General features: G+C 39.6%; 2 protein-coding genes across 2 annotated transcripts; one reads left to right on the top strand and one right to left on the bottom strand.

Moving 5' to 3' along the window:
- Window positions 1-4,153: 4,153 nt before the first annotated feature.
- LOC148854303 (NAC domain-containing protein 100-like) lies at window positions 4,154-6,205 on the bottom strand. The gene is made up of 3 exons (XM_088984110.1): window positions 5,542-6,205; window positions 5,158-5,435; window positions 4,154-5,038 (listed from the first exon to the last, which is right to left on the bottom strand). Exons 1-3 carry the CDS (start codon window positions 5,726-5,728, stop codon window positions 4,433-4,435), a joined length of 1,071 nt encoding a protein of 356 aa, XP_088840236.1. The 5' UTR covers window positions 5,729-6,205; the 3' UTR covers window positions 4,154-4,432.
- Window positions 6,206-12,413: 6,208 nt separating this feature from the next.
- Window positions 12,414-14,922, top strand: LOC148854302 (cytochrome P450 704B1-like). Its single transcript, XM_088941335.1, has 6 exons — window positions 12,414-12,783; window positions 12,881-13,096; window positions 13,247-13,543; window positions 13,681-14,067; window positions 14,300-14,500; window positions 14,613-14,922. Exons 1-6 carry the CDS (start codon window positions 12,460-12,462, stop codon window positions 14,790-14,792), a joined length of 1,605 nt encoding a protein of 534 aa, XP_088797461.1. The 5' UTR covers window positions 12,414-12,459; the 3' UTR covers window positions 14,793-14,922.
- The last annotated feature ends 3,963 nt before the right edge of the window (window positions 14,923-18,885 follow it).

Genomic DNA, 18,885 nt, shown 5'->3' with positions numbered 1-18,885 from the left:
GTAAGCATAACATGCATTTCTTCCACTTACTCAATTTCCTAGTGCTCCATCTATGGACTCAGAAGATAAGCTTCTCCAAACCACAGCTGAATTATCAACTTTTATATTTCTCCACAAAAGGATGAGATGCTTAATTAAAACTTAAAAGAGAAAGAAAAGTAAAGATTAGGGTTTCATCAAAGAGAATATTACCAGCTAGGGAATAGGGTTATACAATGTCATTAGGAGTGTCAATGAAAAGTAAAGATTAGGGTTTTTAAATATATATTATCTATTTATTTTATATAAATATATATTTATTTGTTATATATAAATATATACTTATATTATATTTATAATGATCTATTTATAAATATTTTATATATTTTAAAAATATTTATAATATATTATATATTATTTATTATTTATAATAAAATATTATATATTTATATAATATATATTATAAATATAAAAAGCTAAAAAACCAACCGAATCGGTCAAAAACTGAAACTGATGGTGCCGATTTGATTTTAATTTAACGAAAAAAAAATGATACTACCGATTCGATTTACAAAAAAGAGCCATGGTTCAGTTAACCAAACCGTGGACACCCTAAATGTCATGTGCTTATCACATATCGTTGTTTTTTTGTGGGAAGGGGAGTATTTAGAACCTGTGGGGTCATGCATGTTTCCGGGTTCAGCTCTGCTTAATTAATGTTTGCTACTGTTTATGATCTGACTTAACCCAACTGGCCAACATTAGGCTGGAATTTGTGCACTCTAATATTTACCATCTGGTTTATGTATTGCCATGTGCTTATCATGTGGGTTCGCGGTGCTAAGGGTGCATTAACATTTAAGAGGTTATCAAATCTAGTGGAGCCAGAGCCACTTAGGGTAACTATGCTTAATTAATATATTTTTAGTGCTAGAAACCTTGGACTTTGATTCCATTGGATAATATAATGGCTGAAGTAGCTGAATTGGACTTATTACAACTTCTTATTCTAATGGACAAATTAATTAAATAATAAAATATGCAAGTATATGTTAATCTACTCAATTCAGTTTCGGCCATTAAAGAGCTCACCACATCTGACAAATTCATTCCTAAAAGAGAAAAGCAACAGGCTTTTCACTTCAACCTCAACCACTCTAGTTGTTATCAAAAGGCCCCTAATCAGGCTTTTGCTTTAACGGTTACGGTAAACTACAGAATCTTTACTGTGGAGTAGGGTTAACGCCACTGGAAGTCAAAATTCTAACAGACAAATGAAAATAAAACAAGACTATAAAATCCCGAATTGGGATTATTTTTTTGTTATTTTTTTTTTCTATTTATTGAGGACGAAACCCATCCTCATCACAGACAGAAATAATGTAAAACAAGATTATAAATCAGGAATCATGATTATAATTTTCTTGTTATTTTGTTTATTTTTTTTTATTGAGAGCAAAGCCCGTCTTCATAGGCCGGAGAAATGTAAGACTAGCTACAAGAATATAAATCACGAATCTTGATTGTATTTTTGTTGTTTTATTTATTTTATTATTGAAAACGAAACCCATCTTCATTCCCAATTTAACAAGAATTTTCTTTTTGTTATTTTTTTACCTTCTTAGGTTACTGCAGTCTGCTTAATTAAAATTAGTGGCAGAAATATACACGTATTTACGCTCGTGATTGGGCGAGGGCGACTGGGCGAGAGGCCTTTCTAGTGGTTCAATTCATTGATATAGGATCCTAGTTCTAGCCTTGTAGGTACGGATTGTAGGGTACGTGGGTCGTTGTGATTGGTAGAGTGCACTTTTCAGTTAGTTTGGACGAATAGAAGGGTGTGTTTTGATGTATTTGAGATCCATCATCGCCAATGGATGCGCCCGAAGATTCTAAAGTCCTTTTCACGGGTGCGGTTCTTCCACGTAAGCATGACCCTAGCTAGCGGTGGACCCCGCAGCTAAAAACACGCGCCATGCTATTATGCATGTATGACAACTAACGAGTCACGACAAGAATGCCAAAGTCGATAACGCTTGGACGTCAACCTCTTGACGTCAATAAAACCTGAACTGCGTGTCGACTAACGTGTGAGTCGCAGTGGGGCCAACCTGCCTACGTGTCGACCGTTGCGAAAGGCCAAGGCGTACATTCTCTACTTAGAAAACTGGAAACTCCCGAAGCCGGCCGGCCCCACTTCTTCAGAATTTTCACCACGAGAATCTGTTAGACAATGGAATTCGATTGCGTAGGTTGTCTTTGTCGTTACAATTACCTAAATGCCCTCAATACCCATCTCTTATTACTTATTTACGGCTTTAAAATAGGCAAGTGGGCGGGATACGTACAGAAGACGTCCATTCCGGCTCGTGAAGGGTACCCATAGCCAGAGGGATAATAATTTACAGATCGAGCTACATCTCCAACTGTTGAAACGTGAAAATGGCCGTTGGATTTAACTCCATCATCGTTCTCATTATACTAATCATGCGGGGCCCATCTAGGTGCGATTCACGAGAACTTTACCCATGCATATCTACAATACACTATCTTTCGTGAATTGAAAACATCTTTTCCAAATAATACTATACAGAAGATGAAATATTTTTCATGTATCACTCTGATAAACTTGGGCATGAGATCCTGACTCACAACACTCCGCTAATCGCTGAATTCTGTGTGATACGTGTCAACATGGTATCAACAAAAGGTCTGCACTCTCCCTCTTGCAAGTTGCAATTGTTATATGCATACAAGATGATACTCAAAATTATTGGTAGTTTGTCTTTTATACACTTTAACTGGTTAACAACATTCAGAATAAAATCCAACAAATTTTATGATTTACATTAAAAAAGAGAAAGTTTCTTAATCGTCTCAAGTCGGAAGTTTTGTCATACGGCCCTTCCATATGGAAGGATGATGTGGCAAATTCGAGCAGACACCAAGAGGAGCCTTTGGAATTGCCTCCTGTTCAATCCTTTTGTCCACGTCAGCTCTGAATGCACCCTGGTTAACTGTTTCTTCTAAATAATAGCGGGCTGTCGAAAGTTTTAAGAGAAAGGTTTATTCTAATCACGTGGCAAGGGTTTTTGATCCCAAATTTGAATTGACTTAGGGGACCATTTATTATATTAGTTTTGTTTATATATAGTTTATATGCTGTAAAGAGGGTGTTGAAAGGAGAAATGCATTATCTTTATTGGGTACAAAATACCAGAATTATTATCTGGTTAGGAACTTCGGATGGCGTGGAATGGCAAATACGAAGAAAAATAGACCATTATGGGGCGGGCATATCTAATGATGCCGTAAAGACATCATAGCTTTGACCAGCCCAATCCCCACCCCTTTTGAATTTTGATGAATACCATGTGATTGATCACCATTGTTATAATATTTGATTATAAGTTTTTCCCGTATATAATAATCGAACCCATTTTTTAAGCCGATGAATGAGAAATAAAAAGAAGAAATCTATTCAAGTCATTTCTTCATGTGAAATCTACCTTGGGGATAAATATTCAAATATATGTAACAAAATGGTTTATCAATCAATGGGTATATATAGATACAGTAGGTGGCCAAGCATATAGAACGTTTCTCGTCTCTCCCATGCACACTGGTTTGGATAGAGTCGAGTCGAGGAACCATCAGCAACCCATCATTACACGTACTCTTAAAAGTCTTAATAACTAATTGACCCACCCTCAATTCCCCAAAATATCTATCTATGTGAGAGGAAAAAGAAGAAAAGAAACACGCCTAGAACCGTAGCCAGGGGGTGGTAAACTGGCAGTAAAATTAATGTGGGGATGGAAAGAAATTGGAGTTGGGCCGGAGACATTATCGGCCCAAACCGAACCGAACCCATTAAATAATCCAAAGTAAGGTGATTAAAGTTAAACAAGACATGTGAGCCCAAACCTAAACCGTGGCTAAAAACATGGGACAAGTTTGGCAGGTCAAGAATTAATTGCCAACCCCACCGATGTAGCTGTATCGTTAGCTTTAGTTGTGGGTGCATTTATACCCACATACACAACAAATCATGGAAGAAAATCAAGGACCTACATTTCTTTTAATTAAAAAAGAAGAAACAGGAGAAGATAAAAGAACAAGCAAAATAATAATGGAACTCATGTCGTTAGCACAGCAATCTGTGGGGCTTGAATGCCATTAAAAATATGAGCTTGTATTGTCACCAGTTAGCTACCAAATTAATCTTCTCCTTCACAATGTGAATACAAGCTTTTTTTGACAATTATAAAAATCTCCCCAAAAAATCAAAATAACAAAGTAAAAAAAAAAAAAAAAGTTTAATTTTTTTATGATACAACATCTAGCATCCTTCATTTTCCCTCACGTTATTTTTTCATTCAGAGAACTTATGCACACAACACTAATCGTAGACAGCAGCGAAGCTGCTCTTTCTCCTCCTCCGTCTTCTTCTTTAATAGTTCCATAAACAGTCAAGGTCCACAGGTCCAGCCGAGGTGGATGGATCCTCATGGTTTGATACAACCGAAGAGATCTCGGTGTTCATTTCAGTCGACAAGCCCGTTTCCTGAGAAATGCTTACCATCTCCCTCTCTGTTTTAAAATTCTGCTTCATCATGGTTGATCCATGGTTTTCAAGTAAAGCCCTTAAGAAGGTCTGGTCTTGCATCAAAACGGAACCTGGGTATTGCAGATTTCCGAGACTTGTAGCACCTTGCGTGGTGTAGAATGAGTTTGGGAGATTGAATTTTGAAAAAAGCAATGAAGCAGGGGATGGATCAGAAGGGTTTGTAGAAGAAGCGAACAGAGGAGAGTTGAAGCAATCAATCATCTCTTCCTGGTTTTTCTGGTCCTCCATTGGGTTGGAGAAGCAGGTCACGTGAGCTGTCTCAGCAACAGATGCTTTGGTCTTGCTGTTGTAGGGAGAAGAATCCATTAATGGAGGTAGAGTAGATGGAGCCAATTCATCGCTCAAGGAGCTCATTCTCACTAGTCCTGGAATGTGAATTTTCTTCCCACCTGAGCTCTTTTGAAATACCCTACAGATTACCCACTCGTTCTGTAAAAGAACGAAAGGAAGGAGAAAAGAAACCCATCAATTATTTCACAAAAACATTGTTGACAATGAAAAAGCAAGGGAGAAACAAAAAACAGAGAAATAGGGGAGAGGAGCTCTACCTTCGCTGTTTTGGGCAAGTTAGAAATAGAGAACTTTCCCTCTAACCTATACTCGTGCATGACCCAGTTGGTTTTTTCTCCTTTGGGAGCTCTTCCTCGGTAGAAAACCAGGGTTTTCTTCATTCCAACCAGTGCTTTCCCTCTGTAAATCTCCTTATCTTTTCCTGTGGCTTTCCAGTAACCAGCAGCAGTGGCCCTGTTCGTCCTCAAACCAGTTGGGTATTTTCTGTCTCTAACACAGAAGAAATACCACTCCTTCTCTCCCATTTTCGCTCTCCCTTCATTGAATTAAAAGACAAATCTCAAAGTTAAGACGAAATTCGCTTTAAATCATAGGAAGGAAAGAAAAATACAGACGAGAGACAACCTATCTAGAAGACTTACGTGGCATATCCCAAGGTTCACAGTTATTCAAATCTACCTCTCCAATTGCTCTAGCATAGAAGCTGCTGTCAACGACCTTCTTGGACAGGTAGTGTGTTATAAGCTCTTCGTCAGTCGGGTGGAACCGGAAACCAGGAGGCAAATCAATCTGTTCTTCTTCCTTGCAAAACCCAGAAACATTCTCCATTCCTGCCTGAGATCTATCTTTCAGAAACCAGAAAGATATTTCTTTAGGATTCAAATTGGTTCTGACCGACAAGAACCAATTCTCAAAACACAACTTAACCAAACAACCCAACCCAAAGAATACTAATTTCCTGAAACCAGGCCTGCAGCATGCTGTAGAATCTCTAAATTTCAAATAAGTTCTAATCAAGCAGCTGAAATTATTTTTCCTTCCCGAATTCAGGCTAATTCAACCCAACACAAAATCAAACTTGAGAGGGAGATTTCTAATGAACGGAATAAAGCTGAAGAGAAAACGATGGAAGTTGGAAGAAAATGGATGAGATGAAGAGAAGAGAAGAGAAGGGGATAGAACTGAAAAGTTCCTCACTCTAAGATTGAGAGGTGGTGTTAAGAAAAATGTGTTCTGAGGAGCAGAACCCCCTAAATACTGGTTTGGACAGAAAGAAACGTGGTTTCTAAGGCAACCGGGTAGGTCGTTTCAGATCCCTTTTAACTTATCTCAAATAGTTTCTCTTTTTTTCCTCTATAATTTGACCAGATGCAATCCATCTAAATATCCCGGTTGTAAATTTGAAAAAGAACTGTTACAATCTTACTGTGAGTAATTAAATTTAAATAACATTTATAGTAGTTATAATTACAAGGTGGTGAAAAGATCAACTAAATTCTTAACTATTAAGTCGCCTTCTTAGTTTGAATCAATCCAACCACAGTTATCTACCATGCAATATAATAGAATTAAAAGGGAAAAGGAAATCAAACTTAGCAAATTTTTGTTTCACTTTAGGTGGATAAATTTCTTCTTCTTCTTCTTCTTCTTCTTCTTTTTCTTCTTCTTCTTCTTCTTCTCTTTTTAGTGCTAAAAAGGCATTCTCAACAAACCTTATCAGTTATCACATCTACAACGGTCTGAATGCGAAGAAGATATACAAAAGCCCATTACCCTAAAATTTTCCAAAAACTAGTAAACGGCACCTTTGTATTATCAAATTGACCAATATGACCCTAATTATATTCCACATGATATTTCATGTTTCTCTCCCACCACCCTCTTTTTTTTTCACGTTCTAGAGAACTCTTCACAAGGTATATACTCTTGATCAAGTCGACTGATCTACCTCTACGGTTCTACCACATGGCTTGGCCAATATAATGTGATTAAGCTTCTGTCGTATCAACATATAATAAGAAAAGTTTTGAGTTTACTAATTCCTACTCTTTAATTTTTGTATTCAATTGAACTTGATTATTTAACGGGATGATTAACCACTAGACGTGGAGCTACTAAATATTTTATTGATCCTCCACCTTTTAATTTATGAACCCATTTATGGATATGGACCATACTCCCAAAGAAACACACCGACCCATTGATCAATTTTCCTCGCTGGAGCTGTGGGGTGCTAGGTTGTCTGAACTCTCTCTGCATTGAAGCTTGAAAAGACATAAACCTTGGGATGACAACATTAAAATTAACTGGTATAGAATATAGGTTTATATAACCTCTCCTACTAATATAACAAATAATGACTGTAAATGTGGTCGTGGCTTATATTAATGCTGGACTTGTGAGTTGGTGTAATTTAAATGGATTATGGGTACAAAATCTCACAATTGCACAGTAAAAACGAGGGGGCCCAATCTACACTACACCTCCCAGCCGTTAAGAAATGGGTGGGTCCGGGTCTGATTAGATTGGGCCCTTCGTTTGGAGTGATCTACGGTATTGTGATTGTGGATATTAAAGAAACATTTTGAGTTGCGTCAGGGGAGAGTTTGGTTTTGTACTATGGCTCGAGTTTGCTGGAGAATGTTTCATAAGGATGACACACTGGTGCTTGATTGATGGGTTGAACATATCTTCTATTTGTCTTACTGAGAAGTATTATAAAAGATTAATCTTTGCCACCCAACTAATTAGGTATGGTTTGATAACTAATTAATTTATTTTTTTGGTTGATTGTTATTTAGTTTAATTAGAGACCCATAAAACATATAGACATGCACATAATAACAATGAATTGGATGTTATCATCCTCCAAATCATATCTCTTGAAAGGATGTTTTTTATATTTTTGTGATTAATTTTGCTCACCACCTAACCACCGGGCCATTTTGGCTGGACCCTTTCTTAGTGTCATTATATTATAGAGGTAATCTCATCTCTTTTTCATTTTCATTTGGTAGGGGGTATTAAGATGAGACGGGATCTATTGAAAGCAAAAACTCTATCAATTCTCTGAAAGCACAGTTGTCTAAATGCCCCACATTGAAAATATCTCTCCGTGAATTATAATTGATATTCCTGATATGCTGTTGGATGCTGTATTTTCAGAGTTCTTGCTTTTATGAGATCGGGCTATATTAAGACACCTTAAATCTTCAAAGCTAATGCCTATGCTACTGCTAGTCTAGCACTTAGAGATGATAATTTTTTTCCATTTTTCTGATACTTGTGGGAACCTGTCTCATAGGAATGATTTTCTCCTATGAGATGGGGATTCATCCCCATTCATTGGTGAAGACGGAACAATAGTGCCCTGTGGGAATCTCTACTTATATGTATGCATTTGTGTATTAATATTTTTAAACATGTGATTAAATATATTTGCATCTTTAAAAAATTAAGGGGAATGAGAATTCCTATGAGAATGAGGGATGGGATCCTATGAAGATGGGGGCGAGGATAACCTTGTGCCAGCCGGGACAGGGTTGGGGCTCCCCGTCCCCACCCCGTTGCCTGTTGCCATTCCTACTATCAGTCTCCACCCGGCCCGGGTTTTGTTTATCCGTCTTCACTATTTCAAGTCCCAGTTGGTTGGCCTATATGCATTTGTGGGTTGCTTTTACTTGAAGTTGGTGATCGATAGCCAACTACCCTGCTATCTGGTAGCTATTTGCTTGGTAACTGAAAAACAAAAACAAAAGAATGATAGGGGAGATATTTGTCATTTTCACCTAAAGTAGAGACATACAAGTAATTTGAGCTTTTCTAATTTCTATTCTCCGTCTCTCACATCACTATTACTCCTTAATCTTCCCCTTCTTAATAAAGCTCTCCATTGTGCAAAGTAAGAACTCTCTTCCTTTTCAGGAAACAGATGGAATAATGTGCTGGACGCGTGGCAAATTCGGCTATGCCGAGGAATTTCAATCGTCTTGGGAACCATAAAACCGACGATCAGGATTCATTCTAACAGTCAACGTCAAGACATGGACCAGTACCGCCGCATTGGATGGGAGGAAGTAATGACCAGTGAAGCAGTAATCCACCCTTTCCATGAAGCGACTTCCGATTGGACGCACTTAAACCGAACCTGTCCGGTTTAACTTGCCGTGGTTTGACTGTCAACCCTAGGTGGTGCTGAGCTGGCGTAAAACAATGCTTCCTTTGTAGCAGCAGGTGGTTACGACAAAACTATAGCTACGTGGCAGAACGTTATTGATCCAGAAGCCCGGGAACTAAGGTTGTAGATAGAGGCGATCAGAGAGTTAGGCAACCTGTTTGTGTTTGGGGCAATTATGAAGATGGTCCGCGAGTCTGAATTCTGGAATGCATTATGACTTGCGAAATTCTTCTACCTTTTTTAAACTAAAATCTATACATTTATGAATGACTGATTTGAATAATATTTTCATGGAAGGCCTAACTCAGAAGTAAGTCGGTTCATTCTACGTGGTTTACAGTTCTCCACATTCTTTTTGTCAATTTACGAGGGAGAAAGAGTCTTGCTTTGCAAATTGAATTACTTGACAATTTGACAAATACTAGTGTTAGGTGTAACTGTGATTTGTGTATGAAGTCAGAAGGAATATAATTCAAAACCCACACTGCTCACGTGATCCTGAGTCCAACTGTTTAATCAGAAACAGGAAAAGGAAGAAGAACAAAGTGGAATTTCGATAATGGAAGCAATTTATTGATATTTTTTCGTTTTCAAATTTATGTTCAAAAGGTGAAAGAAATGCCAAAAGTAAAAAAAGAAAAGAAAAAGGAGAATGGAAGGGAGAGGGCTTTATATCTCCTTCACCAAAAGACAAAAAGCCCTATTATCATGCAACAAAATTTCTATGGAAGATAATAATGCCTCTATGTGAATGTTCATTAAATATTGCTCAGAACAAGTTACAAGTTGATGAAGGGTTTGAAAAGTTTAACTACATATAAAAAGAAAATATTCATAGTTTAACAATGGATATGACACTAAATAGAATATGAAACGGCCAAAAAGATTTATAGTTAATTAAGATAGAGCTTAGAAGATGATTTGATTTCTAAGACTTTATTAACAGTTTAATATAATTCTCAAGCTGGATTTTAGTTTTTTTTTTTTTTGATCGACATGTCAAGCTCGGGGTTGCAACCAACCAATGTGTGACATGGGATTTTGTATGTATATGAAGTGGTAGATCCTGGTTGGTCTATTTTATAACAACCAAGGATTCTACATCTCAGTTTTCGTTTAAGAGCTAGTCATCTACTCATATGATGATTGATTTGATTTTTTTATCATTATTTATTTATTTTCGAGGTGTGTATGGCACAAGGAAGAGTTGACTAATTGCCCATTGATCTACACCATCCAATTTGCAGTTTTACTTTTTATTGTTATATTAGTCAACAAAAATGTGCGGGACCCTATTCATATAGATTGCCTTGTTCTATTATAATTCGATTAATGTGACCACATAATTAGATAATTTGGTCCATGAGAGAGTCCAACAATTGGGTGATTCAGATCAAACGGTATGTCATCAATCATTTGATGTAAGGTGGAGTGAATTAATTTCCAATTTCCCATCTTCGGATGTCCATCATACGGAACGGGAAATCCTCTTTACACTTGGGCGCCTCACATGTTTATCCACCGTGCATTGAAAACATCTAACTTATAAGTATGCAAATGCATAGGATGAAGAGCAAATCTGGTCTGGCATCACACATGTTATATACACATCTTCGACAGTGTGAACCAGTAGGTACCATGGTTAAGCTATTTTGTTACCCAAAAGATCTACAACCTTGTTATTTTGTCCTCTCCCAGGATTTTGTATTATTTCTCAATTATCTGAAACTAGGTTTCTCACAGTAAACTACAAATAGGAAAGATGAATAGATGGGTTTGGGTAGCATGAATATAACAACCAATTAATACTGCCAAAACAACAGCTAGCTGAAATAACTGCCCTTTTTGTTGAGTCACATGAAGTTTGTTTGGGTTTCTATTTATTCACACAATATACATTTTTTTGTGCATGATAATACTTGAATGAAAATTGTGATTATTACTGTTCATTTCTTTTCCATGAGGTAATTCAATTATTCAAATTAAGTAAAGCTTTTTCTTTTCTTTCCATCCACGAAACCAACGATAGTTATACATATATATGGGGAACTATGTGAATAGGGGTGTAAACGGTATTCAAAAATCTGTGTTTGAATTCTAGATTTGATTTAATCAAATTGAAATTGGATATGACATGATTCGATTCAATAAATATCTAAACTGATTACATATATTATAAATATAAGTTATATATATATATATATATTATTTTAGGTAATGAATGTATAATATAATTTATATATTTTATTTATGTAAATAGAATACTTATATATACATTTATATTAATTAATTAAAACAACTAATTGGTCTGATTTAGATCTTGATTTCTCTAATTTAATTTGAATTCACTCTTATTGCAATTATAAGTTGAGATTGGAAATTGATGAGCGTACATGTAGGGGGTGAGCAAATGGGAAGGTTTTACCTAGAGTTGAATGGAACCAACCTTGAACCAACCCTACACAAGCTGTTACTATGTAGGGTCTGGTTCCAAATTCTTGAAATCGACATCCACCCAGTTGATTCTAGGGCCCAGGGGTTTACCTATCCAATTGGCCTTGGTGGAACCGGCCTTGGAATCAAACTTGCCTTGAAATAAATCCCAATACTTTGAGGATGTGAAGATTTGAAAATCAAGTTTTTAAAGTTAATATATATAATTTTGAACTATATTATTATTATAATTGTTGTTTTTATTATGGCTCAATTTGGAAGGAGTACAAATACAAATACGTAGAATGCAATACCTTGTATTTTGTATTATTTTGTATGTATTTACACTATACATATTTGTATTTGTATCATTCCCAAACTGAGTATAAAAATCAAATTTGTAAAGAACATGTTCCATTTTTGTAAGCAGGGAGTTAAAGAAATAATAGGTTTCAACCACTAAGACCAAAACTGACCCTGAAACCAATCTTGACACTTTGACAGGATAAGTTCCAACTTTTGGCTTGGAACTGAACCGAACAAATCCATGTTAACCCCTACTTACATGTACATGCAGATGCAGTATGCTAGGAATAAACAGAGGATGAATATGTGCTACAAGAATACATGCATGTATATTTATATGTATATATCTATGTCTATGTAGATTAGGAATATTAATTATATAATATGCATATTCTTTGCACATCCAACATATTTTTATAGTTAATATGCACAACTTGAGTTAGGTTTCCCACACTAAAGGAATGAAGACATCCTTACACCCATACACAGGAAAATTGCTGGTAAAAGATAGCAGGTTCATTGGTTACACCACTTAATCACCCACATCTTAGCTACTGTTTTCCCATACCTTTTATAAGCACCAAATCCTCTTGACATATCTGTTAAAGTTTACATAGCCCTTTCTATTCATTTTGTTTCTGAAATGGAAGAACAGAATGTTTCATCAATTTCTTCATCCCCAACTGGATACAGCAAGGGAATGGTGGTGTTCATTTGCATGCTTATATCATGGGTCTTTGTTCATAGATGGAACCAGAGGAACATGAAAGGACCTAAAACATGGCCTCTTGTTGGAGCAGCAATTGAACAGCTAATGAACTACAACCGGATGCACGATTGGCTTGTGGAATATCTGTCTGAATTGAAAACTGTGACGGTTCCTATGCCCTTCACTACTTATACTTACATTGAAGATCCTGTTAATGTGGAGCATGTTCTCAAGACTAACTTTGCTAACTATCCCAAGGTAAAATATATTAAGTCAAGTAGATTATTTTTCTTGTTTGTCCTTGAAGATAGATCCTGAATTTCTAAGAAGATTTTATACTTTTCTTTCTTTAAAGGGTGAAGTTTACCATTCGTACATGGAAGTTCTGCTTGGAGATGGGATATTCAATTCAGATGGGGAGTTGTGGAGGAAGCAAAGGAAGACTGCAAGTTTCGAGTTTGCATCCAAGAACCTGAGGGATTTCAGCACCATTGTATTTAGAGAGTATGCCTTGAAGCTCTCTTATATTTTATCCCAAAGATCTGCTCAAAACCAACAAGTAGACATGCAGGTCACTAGCAACTCTCTGACCCTATATCTATATTCTACTCACAAGTTTCTGCTCTGTTATATGTCCCTAATAACATACATTTTAAATCTTACATTTTGTAACCATAACCATGTTGCATTGCTAATGGGTTCTGGAATTTCTCTTGGTTAGGAATTATTAATGAGGATGACCTTGGACTCTATATGTAAGGTGGGATTTGGAGCAGAAATTGGAAGCTTGGCTCCTGAGTTACCTGAGAATTGCTTTGCTCGGGCTTTTGACACTGCAAACATTATCGTCACTCTTCGGTTCATTGATCCTCTTTGGAGAATAAAGAAATTCCTCAATGTGGGCTCTGAAGCTCAACTTGATGAAAGCATTAAAACTATTGATGGTTTCACATACTCTGTGATTAGGAAAAGGAAAGCAGAGATACAAGAAGCTAGAGTTCACAGTAAGGATGTTAAGGTAGGCAGGCTGATGATGATTAAACCATTTTGTTAATTGTTACCCAAAATCCAAAACTAGGAACTTAGTTTATTTTTCGCTCTGTTGCTCTGTTTATTCCTCATTTAACGGATTAAACCTATGATGAGTTTTATCAGATAAAGCATGATATACTGTCAAGATTCATTGAGCTGAGCGAGGACCCAGACAACAACTTAACTGACAAGAGCCTAAGAGATGTGGTCCTCAACTTCGTAATTGCTGGACGTGACACAACGGCCACAACACTCTGTTGGTTTATCTACATGATAATGACTCATCCACATGTAGCTGCTAAGCTGTACTCAGAGCTCAAAGCAATTGAGGAAGATAGGGCCAAAGAAGAGAAGCTCTGTTTGCTTCCATACGACCCAGAAGATCACACATCATTCAACGAAAGAGTAACCCAATTTGCAAGGTTCCTAACTTATGATTCGCTTGGAAAGTTGTCTTACTTACACGCAGCCATTACAGAGACACTTCGTTTATATCCCGCAGTCCCTCAGGTGTGCCATCTGTCTCCGGTTCTTATTTGAGACTGATATTTCAGGAGTCGTTAAGCTCATAAGGCATAGTGATCGTGACATAGTACATAAAATTATGTGGGAGACATTAAAATGGTGGTCCAGAACCAGAATCCTCACCTGAGCCCGGAAATTTCTACTACATTTAATTGGTTTAGCTTTTGCAGAGTAAATGTTTGGTTGGATCCATCTGAAAATGAATGTACAATTGTAGGACCCCAAGGGCATCCTAAAGGATGATGTGTTGCCTGATGGAACCAAACTTAAAGCAGGAGGGATGGTGACCTATGTCCCCTACTCCATGGGGAGAATGGAGTACAATTGGGGCCCTGATGCAGCTTCTGTCAAGCCTGAGAGATGGTTCAAGGATGGCTTCTTCCACAACTCCTCCCCGTTCAAGTTCACTGCATTCCAGGTAACTTTAGTCACTCTTACTCATACTGGAGTAGACAGACAGACAGAGTCACCTTCATTCCACAAATTAACCTCCTCGTTATTATATATTAACGTGCTCCTTTGTTTTGCAGGCTGGGCCCAGGATATGCCTGGGGAAGGACTCCGCATACCTGCAGATGAAGATGGCACTCGCCATCTTGTGCAGATTCTTCGAGTTCAGACTGGTGCCCAACCATCCTGTCAAGTACAGGATGATGAAAATTCTATCAATGGAACATGGACTGAAGCTCACTGTAACCAGACGTTCTTAACTTGTCACTTTGTAGATTAAGCTAGTTTAGGCTTTCGATCTGTTGTTTTTAGATGTGTTGTAAATCTTTTTATTTACTACTTCTACTTGAGGCTTACAACCTTTTCAATTTAAACACATGATGTTTGATGTGAAGAAGGCTGTTGCATATTCATTGCACACTCAAGTCTCAACCCAAACCCAAATAGTTCTTTGACATCTGAACCAGATTCGTTTCGTTCATTAAGGGGGGTATTTTGTATTGTGGAAATATCGAAGATTGCTTGCCTTAGGTCCACACGATACTCACAAGCTATTAGTTTAGTTTGAGGGTGCAACGTAGTTTGAACTGTTATTATAACCTGGATTGAATTGGATTATATCACAAATACACCCCACGCGAGATAAAGATCGTAGTACCAGCATCCCCTCCCCTAAAAATCTAACACGAGTATTGGAGTTGGGACAGCCCATTATTAATGCATCGCATTCAAGCGGACAACCCATTATTTAGGCCTAGCTGTCTATTTGCGTTAGTCTTATCAATGCATAAAGATAAATAAAGTGACAATCCCTTATATTAACCCACTTTTATTTTGATGAGCAACATTATCACTGCCATTAAGTGTTTGTCAGCCCAATTGTGAAAGGCCTACGGCCCATTTGGGACGGTTAAGCTGACAGATTCAGCGAATTTTGAAACGTTCTAGATAAGCATACAATTTTGATTTATATCGCACCGTGTTGCGGAAAAACCCTAAGAAAACAGATTCGAAATGGCACTCAAACAAAAATAAAACAGAGATAAAGAGAAAATAAGCACAAAGAATACATAGATTTACGTGGTTCGACTTATAATCTACGTTTATAGGTGAAGGAGGAATAGGAATCCACAATGTAATAGGTAATGGAGAATGATGAAGGGTGATTTGGCCCGACCTCCTAACTAGGTGACATGTGTGCGTGACTCAGCATATACGACAGCTCAGCATAGGCGGACCGGTACGTGGACATGACTCGATGCAGGTGACAGCTCAGCAAGTATCAGCTCACCACAAAGCGAGCTCGAGTACGCCGATGTCCCGAGCTGCATTCCGAGTTAAGTTCATCCCAGTTCACGAACTAGAACAACAAATTCACTCCAGGCCCAAACAAGTGGGCCACCTCGAAGACAACTCGTCTCAGGAAAAATCACCTCAGCACGCCACCAGTAGCTCGTCATAGGGTAACTCGCTACAAAGAAGCTCGCTACGAGGCAGCTTGGTGTTCTACGGGAAGTTTCTCATCCGACAAAGTTGTACCTGCCAAACTACTCCCGCATCCCTCGTCTAACGGCGCAACGCCTGCCAATTCAGAAGGTTGCACCCCTGTCTCCCACATGGCGGCGTCGTGCCTACAGGTTGTCTCCCAGCTGGCGGAACCGTACCATGCAATGGTCACTGTAGCCCGCCTGCTCTCGGCCCTGATAGTAACGGCCAGCCACTCCGAAGTACGACCTGATAATGGATCGCCACAGCAAGGATTTGGGATTAACCCCACCGAACCTATCAAATGCCAATATATAAGCACTCCGACCCCTCAGAGGCAAAGGTATTGCATATTCACCACTCTCTAGCTCTCATCTTCTTGCGTACTCATTCTCTTTCTCAGCTCCCTACTAAGTTCTAACTTAAGCATTAGAGAGTCCCTGCCGGGTGTTCAACCCCGGGTGCTTCGTCCTTCTTAAAGGTATCTCTTGCCCGCTGCTAGCTAGAAGCCTCGTCACTTCCAGTTAGGAGTGGCCGAATTGCGCATCATCAATTGGCGCCGTCTATGGGAAACGTTTCAAAAGGCTTCTCTACCAAACTTTCACCAGCATTGTCCCGGTTAGCTAGCACAAGTAGCAATTCCATGAGGACCATGTTTATAGAGAACCTGCCTCGGCCTAGCATTCCCGAGGGGGCAAAGGAGGTAGCTCCTGTTACGCAAGTGGAGCCAAGCTGGATTGGCCCACTCGCGAGCTACCTGCTGCATAGAACCCTCCCTGAAGATCGCAATGCAGCCAGAAGGGTAGAGTGACAGGTAGCCAAGTACGTCATTATAGACGGATGACTATACAGAAGATCCTACTTGCATTGTTTATGACCCTCAGAGGCCGAACTCGTTCTCCGCGACACTCATGAAGGGCTATGCGGAGAACACCTGGGGTGCAGGGCCCTCGCCTAAAAAGCATTGTGAGTGAACACCGAGTCGCTCCACCTGGGCTCCCAGTCACCTCTACGGCATGGGCAAAGCTTAAGAGTGGACTCTGAGTCGCTTCCAGAGCCTAAGGGCCAAGATGTCAAACTGATAAGGACCTTCACACCAACTAAGTCCCAATCGCCTCAACAGAATGGGTGAACTGAGTCCCAGTCGCCTCTACAGCATGGGCAAAGCTTAAGAGTAGACTCTGAGTCGCTCCCAAAGCCTAAGGGCCAAAATGCTGAACTGATAAGGACCTCGGCACCAACTAAGTCCCAGTCGCCTCTACGATATGGGCACAGCTTAGGAGTGGATTCTGAGTCACTCCTTGAGCCTAAGGGCAAGAAACTGAACTAATGGAGGCTCCAAACAGTGCGTAGGACCTCACATCCTCGCCTGCTAGAGTCAAAAGTGCAGACAACTCGGGAATCAACCCTACGATACCTACATCATCTTAGCAATGATCACGGTTCGGGTCCATCAGAGGACCTACGTTTAAACAGATGGATTCTATGCAGATGGCTTAAGGCAAGAAACTTAGGAAAAATCTTACTAAGGTTACCCTCACTCGCTACCAAGCTCGATAGCCTGATAGTTCAAGGTAACTCGTGTAATTCGAGACGACTCCCACTTTAGTTACCCTTGCTTGTTGCCAGGTCGGTAGATCGATAGCTTAGGTAACCTATATACGTATGGCTTGGACCAGAAAGGAACCATTCTAAGCAAAAAACAATATTTCATTAAGTACCGAGGTTTTTATAAAAATCTAGGCCTAACGGCCCAAGAAAATACATCAAAAAGAGAAGAACAACCCCAACATCAAGGGTCCACCGCTTCCACGTCCTCGTCGGTCTCCTCCAAGGAATCAGGCTCCTCCTCCTCCACCACATCCGCTGTCTCCAGGGCCAAACCCTTCATTGTGATGCCATCGAGGCTAAGGCCAGAAAACTTCTTCCAGAACTCCGGGGACTCTTTAAAGTGGTCCACCACCTTGACCCTTTCTTCCTCCATGACAACGTTGAAGGTTCGAGTTCGTTCGTGCAGGATGGCCTCCAAACTTCGAACTCCTACTGAAGGCGCTCCCTATCCTCGGCCGTCCTTGAGGACTCCTCCCTGTAACGAGTGTTCTCCTCGATCAGTCGGGAGATCCGCGCTTCCTGGTCTTGAACAAGTAGCCCATGGGCATCGCTCCCCTTCTTGGCCTGGAGGACCTCACCCCAGGGTCTAGCTCGCGATTGAGCCTCCGTACTTTCATCCTCTAGGCATGGGCGTCCCTGGAATGAACGGTTGTCTGACAAGCCATGGCATGGAGGGCGGAGTTCAACTGCCAATACAAAGCCGAGGTAAGTAAAAAAAGGGGGGGGGGGAGAAGGAGAAGAGAAGAAAAGATCAAGCACTTACCACCATGTAGTGAGTCGTAGTCAACCCCAGGAGCCGCGTAAGGTGCATCCCCGACCATTCTGTGATCTCCTCGTGGAAGATCGAATCCCGGCTCCTCTGCATGGCCAAGACATAGTTGGTGATGTTCTCATTTCGCCCCTCGGTGGGGAATGCTGGCATGGCAAAGGGGTCGGTTGGCGTGGATGGCGGGTACGGCCCCGGAGGAGGGACCTCATCTTCACTGCCTTCCGTGGCTACTCCCTTAGGGGGCGTGGGTGTGTCCTCCGGCAGTGGAACGAAGGACGGGTTTGCGGCCTCGAACTTGGCGGCCCTAGAAGCGGACGCTTCATCTTGGCGAAACATCTTCGCCCTACACTTGCCCCTCTAAGAGTTCGACAGGAGGCGACGCGCATCCACATCCGACATTATAGCTGCAAAAAAAAAACAAAAAAACAAAGAGGCATTAGCCCAGCTCGCAAAAACCAAGAAAGGAAGGAAAAACCTAAAGGTAACCT

This window comes from Nelumbo lutea, chromosome 4 (genome assembly GCF_056320005.1).
Source record: "Nelumbo lutea isolate HS-2025 chromosome 4, American lotus-T2T, whole genome shotgun sequence".
In the NCBI taxonomy this organism is placed as follows: Eukaryota; Viridiplantae; Streptophyta; class Magnoliopsida; order Proteales; family Nelumbonaceae; genus Nelumbo; species Nelumbo lutea.
This window is presented reverse-complemented; position numbering and strand designations above follow the sequence as displayed.